The 10,911-nt window shown below is 37.2% G+C and overlaps 1 protein-coding gene across 3 annotated transcripts; it reads left to right on the top strand.

Moving 5' to 3' along the window:
* The first annotated feature begins 2,148 nt into the window (after positions 1-2,148).
* Positions 2,149-10,443, top strand: LOC111461971 (glutamate--tRNA ligase, cytoplasmic-like). Of its 3 annotated transcripts, none has more exons than XM_023105615.1 (7): positions 2,149-2,288; positions 3,429-3,600; positions 6,720-6,816; positions 6,964-7,117; positions 7,431-8,551; positions 8,880-9,347; positions 9,826-10,443. In XM_023105615.1, the coding sequence occupies exons 2-7, from the start codon at positions 3,461-3,463 to the stop codon at positions 10,042-10,044; spliced, it is 2,199 nt and encodes a 732-aa protein (XP_022961383.1). In that variant the 5' UTR covers positions 2,149-2,288; positions 3,429-3,460; the 3' UTR covers positions 10,045-10,443. The 3 variants fall into 3 exon arrangements, with proteins under 3 accessions (XP_022961383.1, XP_022961382.1, XP_022961381.1); XM_023105614.1 differs by lacking the exon at positions 2,149-2,288 and adding an exon at positions 2,901-3,068; XM_023105613.1 differs by lacking the exon at positions 2,149-2,288 and adding an exon at positions 2,901-3,100.
* The last annotated feature ends 468 nt before the right edge of the window (positions 10,444-10,911 follow it).

Here is a 10,911-nt window from a genome sequence, read left to right as displayed (position 1 = left end):
TCATTCGGATTCTTTACAATTATTAAATTATACCTCATTTGTTGCTCTCTGTTTCTTTCTATACCTCTTTTCTTCTCTAATATCTGCCCCTAAAGCTTCTTTCTAATTTCCTCAACCTTCATATTTTGTAATTTCTTTCAGTGTCCCATCAATCTTTAGAATACAAGGAATATCTTCATGTAACGAGAAATTTGATATTTTTTCTATCTAAAGACATGAAACACAAAATTAATAAAACAGTAAATTAGCAAAAGAAAAATACAACATTAGTTAATGTCTTTCTCTTCCATCTGCGAGAGTGGAATGAAAACGGCCCTGACGGATTCAGGCAAGGGGCTTATGAATTATTAGTTGAATTTTTTTATTAGACAATTTGATGCATCTAAGTTCAGTGGAGTAGCGTAGCATAATTTTAGAGTGGGGTACATAATTTTAGCAGGTTAGAGCGAGTGGGGGTTGGCCACTTCGACCATTTTTGGAGTATAAGTTTTGTTTTAAATACTACAATCACTAAGAAAATCAACCCAATGTTTTAGTAACAACAAAATTCAAGCTTTTATTAGACACTTGGGATTTCTTCCAGCTCTCAAGGTGAGCTGCTCATAGCAAGTGGGGTAAGAGTCATGCCCTTAACTTAGTCATGTCAATAGAATCCCAAGTGTCGAACAAAGAAATTGCTAGCCTCAAAGGTGTAATAAAAAACTACTCGATGTGACTGAACAAAGAGTGTACTTTATTCGAGGGCTCCAGAAATAGGAGTAGAGTCTCGATCAAGGGGAGGTTGTTTTAGGGCTACATAGATCTCAGGGGAGGTTCTATGATATATTTTGTTCGATGAGAGGATTGTTGAGGATTGTTGGGAGGGAGTGCCACATTGGCCGATTTAGTGGAAGATCATGGGTTCATAAGTGAGGAATACTATCTCCATTGGTATAAGACATTTCGGCGACACAAAGCCATGAGGGCTTATGCTCAAAGTGGACAATATCGTACCATTGTAGAGATCCGTGATTCCTAAAATGGTATCAGAGCTAGACACCAGACTATGTGTCAGCGAGGAGGCTATTCCCCAAGGGGGGTAGACATGAGACGGTGTGCGAGTAACGACACTGGCCCCAAAGATAGGGGGTGGATTCGGCAGGGGTCCTACATACATTGGAGAAAGGAAAGAGTGCCAACAAGGACGTTGGCCCGTCTCCTGGGTCCCACATAGATTGGAGAAAGGAAAGAGTGCTAGCGAAGACGTTGGCCCCAAATGGGGTAGATTGTGAGAGTCCCACATTGGTTGGGGAGGAGAAGAAAACACCCTTTATAAGGGTGTGGAAACCTCCATGCTGCAGCCGAGCGCCGGCGTCTCCATCACCGCCGCAAAGACGGACGCCGAGTCGTCGTCGAGCGTGTGATCAAGGAGACGACCGCCTCTGTGCAGTACCTGATGCTGACAAGGTCCAACTACAACGAGTGAGGTTTGTTGATGCGTGCCAACCTGCAAGCGCAAGGACTGTGGCACACCATCAAGTCGACGGATATTGCTTGACATGGAACGACATGACCGAGGTGGACCAGAACCCAGATCAATTCACGATGGAGTACCTCGTCACCGAGCTGGGAGAAGAAGGAGCGCAGCACCAAGCACTATCACCACCGTTAGCAACTGCACCGGACACGCCTACGCCAACACCGACCGCAACTCCTGCTACGCCCCCTGAACCAATGAAATTCGCAACACTACGTAATGCGGGCTAGTTTTTAATTTGTTAAGTTTAGTGAGTTAGGTTTTGAAATTCAGTCGGGAAGGAAAAGGCGAAAGCATTGAAAAATGAAAGGCCAAGCATATATTTAGTGTTTAGAAAGTTTATAAATACGTTTGTTTTTCATTGTAAAAGAGTAAAGAGAGCTAGATAAAAAGAAAAAATATAGAGTTAAAAAAGTTCAGTAGAAAAAGTTTCTTTTTACTGTTATTTGTTTCCTTGTCTCTCTCCTCGACACTTTCTTCACAAGTAGGGAGTAGTATTTTTGCAAAGTAGTATCGGAGAGATCGATTGTTAGTGAGTGTGAGATTACTTCACAAATTCGTGAGGGTTACCTTTTAACAAATTGGTATCAAAGTTAATTTTTATTTTAACAAATATTACATGATTCCACTGGCGACTAACGAAAACATACATGTTCTATGAGGGTAAGCATCTTAACATGAGTATGCTCGGAGTCGTTGGCGCCACATGCTTTGCTCGTCATATCTATTAAGTCGGCTCTCCAAATCTCGTTGGAAAAAACTCGAACCGTTGGTATTTCTCCCTCGTTCTCTCTCTCTGTATCTTGTTTTTTTTTCCCTTGCAGGTGATGCTCTGGAGTGTGGCTGAGGGTTGTGGCGTCGTTTGGCCGTAACATGGGTGTCGGGGAAGTGTGAAACGCATTCTCAGCGAGTTGCCCGAGAATTCTAGCACCTCACCAGAATTCTCGAGGTTTTTGGCAACTCATAAATTTTTTTTTTTGTCAGTCGTAATTTTGACATTGAAATTGGGAGGTCACACACAAATTCGTTACTTAAGAACTATTCAATTAGCTTGAGGAAAAGAAAGGAAGATTAAATTGACTTCTCAAAGGTATTTTTCGATTAATATTAATATTTTCATCTACCGTTCACAAAAACCATGAAATCAATCTCTAAATCTAGACGGCCATATCTTATCTCTTAAAGAAATGAAGATGCTGGAAGTAAAATAAAAACTACTATAGAATAAGTTCCAAAATAACCCCACACTAACAAGAAGTAAAAAAAGAAAAAGAAAGTACAATATTAATTTTAAGAAATCCCAATAAACCCAAACAGGTATTTTCATTAAAAAAAAAAAAAAAACCCAATCCACACTTTGTAATAGAAATAATTAAATAAATGTAGGAAAGAAAAAACCTAAATCTTTTTTTGTCCTCCCGGCTCCGCTTCCTTCTGCTCCTTGAAGCGTCTCCTTCTCCGTCTCGGCAGTTCAGTGTCGCCGCCGCCTCCTCCGGTTCAGTAGTGCTGCCGTCTTTCTTTCGCTCGTGCCACCGCAGCCTTCCTCCAGCGGGTTTGTACAGATTTTCTACTCTGTTGCTACTGGTATTCTCCCCACCTCCGTCTATGCTTTTATTCTCGCTTGAAAAATACAAATTAGAACTTGACCAACATCCTTGTGGCTAATTGGGACTTACCCTATACGTGGCTTTTTGCAATTTCTCGAATTGATTATTAAGCTCAAATCTTCCTAGTTAAATAATTCCGGTCGCCTTTGGCCCATAGATATTGGCGGCTACCTGGTTGTTCACTTCCTGTGTTCTTCCGTCCCTGCCAGCAGCTTTCTTTCCTTCTTTTTTCTTTATTTTTTTCTCATTCACGTAGACGATTTGGCTTCTTTTACCTAAACGCCTTATACTTGCTCTCATTTCAGTCTGGTTTTGATTGGTTCTGGTGTTGAGAATCATGGATATTAAGCTTTTGTCATTTCCGGCTGATAGCCCTCCACTCTCCGTCATTGTGGCTGCCAAGTTTTCTGGTATCACTTTTCCTGCAGATTCTTCTCTTGCTTCTGGCTCCGCTCCCACATTTCTCTTCACGAACGGGTACAATCGGATCCCTCTCTTTCTTCTCTCAGCTAGTTTTATCTTGTTTAACTTCTAATATAGCATAATGTTTGAGATTCAACCTTCAAAAGCTATTGATTTTGATTAATAACACATCTTTTTGTAGAATTATTTTCCATTCCCCAATGTCTCTCTTTCTGATTTTTTGTCTATTTCATGAGTTGTTGGTGTGAACTCAAATATTTAGAATTAAAATGGATGTATTATCGTTGATGTTTGAAATTTATAAAAGGATGTATTATCCAAAATGTTTACAAAAAAACCTTCCCAATTTACAATGAGAGAGGAATTACAATTGAAAGCAAAGGAATTAGAAAATTTACACTAGTAGCTTCTTATGATCAGTGATCCTAATACCTTATTATGCCCCTTCGTTTGACCATGGAATATTTCTAACAAGTATTTCTTTAACTCTAAATTGGAACCTAGCATTATTAATGTAAAATTTAGTTGATTTAGACATAAGGTTATTGGGACTAGCTTCTTGGCCATCAGGAGAAACCGGACAATCTGATGATATACACTTGTGATGTCAAAGAAGAGTCCAGAAGTGTAATGACCCATTTTTCGAGGCTCTTGAGCCACAAACCGTTACTCATTGACGCAGAATAAGTAAAAATGTGTAAAATTTAAAACACTTAACACGTGCATGCACTTTGAAATGTAATTAAAATAGTAGTGAAAATTTTGCTTTTACAAAAGACGAAAAGGAGACCACCAAAATACACTACTACAAGATCAAACTATTTAAAATACATGAAATACAAGATTTGAAAGATAAGTACAAAAGGAAATCTAGACTCAAGTATGATGGGACTTGAACCAAGGCATCTCAACAATACAATATCAACTTGAATGAAGTTGTGAAGAATATTGTTCAAATTACCACAAGATAAAGTCAAGTTTTATTAAAGTTGAACTCAAGTTGCAATCAATTTCACGTTAAGAAAAATCAAGTCTCATTTATGCAACAAAGGCTTCAAGATACTTCAAATGCGGTTTCATTTATTCTTAGATGCTTACAAATTTATGATGGAGGATTAAAATCTAAATTTATGGTATTTCATTAATGTCTTTTAAGTTTTAAAACTTTTTATTTGTTTTTAGATTACATTTACATAGTGGCTAATTATGGTCATAAAGTATGAAGGTTAAAAACTCTTGAAATGCCTCATGGAAGGTCAAGGGTTCCATTTTGAGGCTATATAAAACCATGTATGTTATCTTTGTAAACATAGACTTGAAAAATGTAGTAAAAAGAGCATTTGTGCTTTCGTTTAGCCAATGACTAAGTTTCTTTGCAATTTTATGTCGTTTAGATTGCATTCGAGATGGACATGATCGATTTTCCTTGTGGAGTGATTCGAATCTCAAACAAGTGTTCTTGTTTTGAGTATTAGATCAACAAGGTAATCTAAATCTTACTTCCCTTGTAGTGATTCCTTATCACTCCCTATAGTCAACGACCCATGTGTGCATCCGCCTCGACCACTACAACAAGCTCCACCTAAAAAGAAAGTTGAAGTAGCAAGGTTGAGTATATATATATACTTAGTAAGCAGCTTCTTGGTAGTTCATAGTTCGTTATCAGGTTTTATTAATCTTAGTTAATTTGTTCGGTGTCTTATTCTCATTTGAGGGTTCGTTCTCTAGTATAGGCAACTTCCTAGACTTCACTCTAGGTTTATTCATTCTATTTTCTTGGTTCTTGGTCCTATCTGGCCCTCCCGCTCTTGGAATATTCTTAAGTTCTCTAGGTCTCCTGGCTAGTCGTTTCTGCTAGTCTCTTTCATCACCATATCTCTAAGTCCTCGAGGCGCAACCTCGGTATCAATCTCATAGGGTTCATGCATGCTAAGGCTCGACTAAGGCGCAACTGTGGTTAAGATGATGTTCTACAAAATCACAGAAGACAAGATGCAAAAGACTTGTAGAAATATGATTTTTTTTTTTTTTTTTTTTTTTGTACTTTTTGACCAGTTTCAAAATTGAACCGATTCAAACGACAGGAAGAAAATAGAAATCAAATCCAAGAGAAATGTAGAGGAAACATATATTCAATCTTGAGCCTAAAGTTCTATACCAAATGATATGAAAGCCCTAGCTAATTGGATCTAAGAACCTTTATTGATATGCAAACCCCTAAATCGCTAATGCTAAAACCTCTAAATCAAGATGATTTCAACAATGTTGTTTACTAAGCTATATCTTGGTGTAAACTTGTTTGAGATTCGAATCACTCCACAAAAAGTTTGATCAAGTTAAGCTTGAATGCTTATAAGCATACAACCTAAACTACATAAAATTGCAAAAAACCTTGGTTTAGGCTCATAAAAGCACAAATTTTATTTTTACTACATTTTCCAAGCATATTTTACAAAAACAACATGCATATAAAGTCTCACTGAAACCCTTGACCTTTTATGAGGCATTTCAAGAGTTGTAACCTTCATACTTTATGACCATAATTAGCCATTATGTTAATATAACTTAAAAGGTAAATAAAATGTATTAAAATTAAAAATACACGGATGAAACTTGGCTTCACTTTTATGAGGCATTTCAAGAGTGGTAACTTCATACTCTATGACCATAATTAGCCATTATGTTAATGTAACTTAAAAGGTAAATAAAATGTATTAAAACTAAAAATACACTGATGAAACTCGACTTCACTTCATGTGACTTGAGTTTATCGGGTGGTAATTTGAACTTATATTTTTTCACACCTTCCGAGAAGTTCATATTGTATGTTTGAAATTCATATTGCATGTTTGAAATGCTTGGTTCATATAACATTGTATACTTATTTATTTATTTATTTTATTTTTATGGTTTATGAGTTGGAATTTGATTTTTGCTGAGGCACAACATTAGTGATTATTTTATATATTGTTGCTTGCACAACCTTTGATCCAATTGTAAATCATTTCCACTAATTTATTTTATTTTATTTTTATTTTATTTTTATTTATGAAAGCTTGCACTACACTCCTACTGTAAACTTCAAAGGAATTTCTTTCCATTCAATGTGGATCAGAGGAAAGAATCTGTAATGGACTGTTTCTCAATGCTTAAGTCAAGTAAATTTGTTGTAGGTTGAAGTTGCATGGAACGTCTGTGCTTCTACGTTATATTGGTCGAGTCACCAACATTCCTAATTTCTATGGAGAGAATGCATATGAGTCCAGTCAGGTAAGCTGAAAAATAAATGTAATAACATAATCCAAATGTTTATTCGGATGTATGGATTGCTATTTATTTATTTTCATGATTGTTAGTTAATAGGCTAATTTCTGCTAAATGAACTTCTCTCATATCAATGCATGGATTTTAACCCAGATTGATGAATGGCTAGAGTATGCTCCTATCCTTTCGACTGGTTCTGCATTTGAGAATGCATGCAGTTATGTTGATAAGTACTTGGAAAGACGCACATTTCTCGTTAGCCATTCTTTGTCACTTGCAGATGTAGCTATATGGTCTGGTTTAGCAGGTATTTTTTTTCTAATAAAGAAAATAAAATCTTCTGCTTTGAGCATCCTCTTTAGTAGGTACCATTGGTCCATTGTTCCTCAGAAACTTTTTCTGCATCACCATGCCTATCTTGAGAGAGGCTGAGAAAGATGGGTTGTCATGTTGTGTTTGTTTTTATTTTTAAAGTTATTTACAGTGTTCCTTGTTTATTAACCCCATGCCCACTTATCCACAGAGCACTTGTAGACAGACATAGTCACACACAAACACTCTGTATACATAGAGTGAGAGAGAGTTGGATTATTGATACTATGATATTGTGTTCTTTACAGGAACTGGGCCACGGTGGGAAAGCTTGAGAAAGTCAAAGAAGTACCTGAATCTTCAACGATGGTTTAACTCACTCTTAGTAGAATATAGTGATGGCTTGGACGATGTCTTAACTACATATGTTGGCAAAAGAGGCGGAAAATCTTCAGGAGCTAAATTGAAGGATCAACAGGGTCTCACTCAAAAGCCAAATAGTGTCAATCAGGACACATCTGATAAGGGGAAATCGGGAAGCAAATCTACATTTGAAGTTGATCTTCCAAATGCAGAGATTGGGAAAGTGCGGTTGCGTTTTGCACCTGAGCCTAGTGGGTATCTTCACATTGGGCACTCAAAAGCAGCATTGTTAAATCAGTATTTTGCCCAGCGGTACAATGGTGAAGTAATTATCAGGTTTGATGATACAAATCCTGCTAAAGAAAGCAATGAGTTTGTTGAAAATCTTTTAAAAGACATTGAGACATTGGGTATAAAGTATGAAACTGTCACATATACTTCAGATTACTTCCCTCAATTAATGGAAATGGCTGAAAACTTAATTCGTCAGGGTAAAGCATATATTGATGATACTCCACGTGAGCAGATGCAGAAAGAACGAATGGAAGGAATTGAATCAAAAAATAGAAGTAATAGCCCTGAAGAGAATCTGAGATTATGGAAGGAGATGATATTAGGAACTGAGAAGGGTTTACTTTGCTGTCTTCGTGGAAAACTTGATATGCAGGACCCTAATAAATCTCTCCGAGACCCAGTGTATTACCGTTGTAATCCAATTCCTCACCATCGGATTGGTTCCAAGTATAAGATATACCCAACGTATGATTTTGCTTGTCCGTTTGTTGATTCTATTGAAGGAATTACACATGCTCTTCGGTCTAGCGAATACCATGACCGCAATGCACAGTACTACCGAATCCAGGAAGATATGGGTCTAAGAAAGGTTCATATATATGAATTTAGCCGGTTGAATATGGTGTATACACTTCTCAGCAAGCGTAAGCTTTTGTGGTTTGTTCAAAATGGGAAGGTTGATGGGTGGGACGATCCTCGTTTTCCAACTGTTCAGGGGATTGTTCGAAGAGGTTTAAAAGTTGAAGCTTTGATCCAATTTATCCTTGAACAGGTGCGACTATTTTAGTGTTTATTCATGAGTCGGTGATAAATCTTGCTCTAATAGCACAAAAGCTGGTATGCACTTTTGATCGTTGTCCTCCCAAAGGATTTTTATTTGTCATAGCATCTGGGAATGCTGTAAAATTTATAATTAAACATTTGATTTTCAGTTAGAAAGATCAAAGTATTTTATAATGATCCTTGTCTACCGTATCTGTCATTTCTATATTTCAAATGATAGATATTATGTTCTTTTCATTTTTTTAGTCAGGACACTATGACTCTATGCGTGCATCTTTATGAAAGTTTCTCTCATCGTTTTCTTTTCTTTATTTCAGGGGGCATCAAAAAACCTCAACCTTATGGAATGGGATAAACTATGGACCATTAATAAAAAGATTATTGATCCTGTGTGTCCCAGGCATACTGCTGTTATAGAAGAACGACGTGTGTTATTTACCCTTGATAATGGTCCAGAGAAACCATTTGTCCGGGTTATACCAAAGCATAAAAAATATGAAGGTGCTGGTGAGAAATCTTCAACTTTCACAAAGAGGATATGGATCGACCAAGTGGATGCACAATGTATCAAGGTGGATGAAGAAATCACCTTAATGGACTGGGGTAATGCAATACTGAAAGGCATCGAGAAGGACGGAGATGGATTTGTCACACGGTTGTCAGGAATATTGCATCTCGAAGGCTCTGTGAAGACCACAAAGTTGAAGGCCACTTGGCTGCCTGATATAAACGAACTAGTCACCCTCTCACTTATGGAGTATGATTATTTAATCACAAAAAAGAAGGTATGGACCTTCAATATGTGGTATCATATGCACTTTTCTTTATGGTGGATGTGAGTCTATTTCTATGCTTTGATTGTGATATTATAGCCTCTTTCCTGTTGGTTTTGAATCAAAGTTCTAAACCATGCATGCTGCTGACATCAGTGTATTTGCATGGACACTTTTGTGTTTTTATTTCTGTCTTCTATTTTTAAAAGCCAGATAGCAATAAGCATCACTTAGGTAAGCCAGTTTGTCGAAGTATGGATAATGTTCAGTACTAATGTAAAATGGTTCGAATGTTCCGAAGGTTTATGAAATTAGATGTTAACTGAGCTGCCTTGCATGGGTTAGAAGTTGTTGGTGAACCTTTTCATACGATGAATGTGCTTATGACTGTAACAATTTGTGGGCTGCGGCTTTTTGTTGCTTATTTCATGTTAAGAAAGTGGGTTATAGAAATTATGGATTTTAGCCATCTTTTAAATTACTATTGCAGCTCGAAGAAGGAGAGGATTTTCTTGATGTATTAAATCCATGCACAAAAAAGGAGACCATTGCTGTTGGGGATTCAAACATGCGAAATATAAAGCGTGGAGACATATTGCAGTTGGAGAGGAAGGGGTATTTCAGATGCGATGTTCCATATGTCAGGCCATCGAAACCGATAGTCCTACTCGCAATCCCAGATGGCAGGCAACAATCATGTTCGAAGTAAAAAATCTCTCTAGCAATTGAACGGGGTTTATTGTGGAGTTTGCCCGGTCTAAAATTAATCGAGGATGTACTTTTATCGAAGTTTTTGCCATTACTTTCTTTTTTTCTTCTAAAAGATGTGTACCTATACCCTTGGGATATCATATAATTTAAATATTCTCTACGTTCTGGCATATCTTAGATGGTCATAGTTCCTTTGGGCAAATCATGTACAAACTATTGGCCTTGGGCAATTTCAAAATGCCTTGCAACGGGTTCTTTGTTTCTCGAGAGAATGTGTGCTTAGTTAGCTTAGGTGTTTGGGGCTTGGAGTAGAATGGAATACATATCAAACAAATAAGTGTTGTTTTTAAGATTAGTACAATGATGAATATGGAAGAAACATGCATGTGATGTTCGATATTGGTGTATGTATGTTGATGTTGGGGCAAATTATAGGTATGAATGAAGCGTTTGTTAGGTTTTGGGCGCCAAGCGAGACGTGATCTTGGTACCAACTTGGAAAGCCTTGGTGAGTACGTTAGCCAGCAATGAAGGAGTTGGTGCAAGTAGAGTGGCGGCAATAGACTGAGGTCCTGGTAATTGGCTGTTGAAAGCCGTAATCACTGCAGCAGCGTCCTTCCCATTTTTCAGTTTCTCTAAATTTGTGATCATTATTGCATCTACTTGTTATAATTTACTACGCATTTTTTAAGTAAGCACATGGATGACTAAGATTTAATAGTCCATTTGAAAGAGAATAATGTAATGAACCTGTTTTAGCACTACATGCACACCTATTTTAGCACTACATGCACTAGGCGTGGAAATTCATTTAGAAATAATTAGATCATCACATCTAAACGATGGTTGGCACTTCATGCACTAT

The sequence above is a fragment of the Cucurbita moschata genome, unplaced genomic scaffold (genome assembly GCF_002738365.1).
Source record: "Cucurbita moschata cultivar Rifu unplaced genomic scaffold, Cmos_1.0 Cmo_Scf00026, whole genome shotgun sequence".
In the NCBI taxonomy this organism is placed as follows: Eukaryota; Viridiplantae; Streptophyta; class Magnoliopsida; order Cucurbitales; family Cucurbitaceae; genus Cucurbita; species Cucurbita moschata.
The sequence above is the reverse complement of the archived record's forward strand: the minus strand, read 5'-3'. Positions and strand labels throughout refer to the sequence as shown.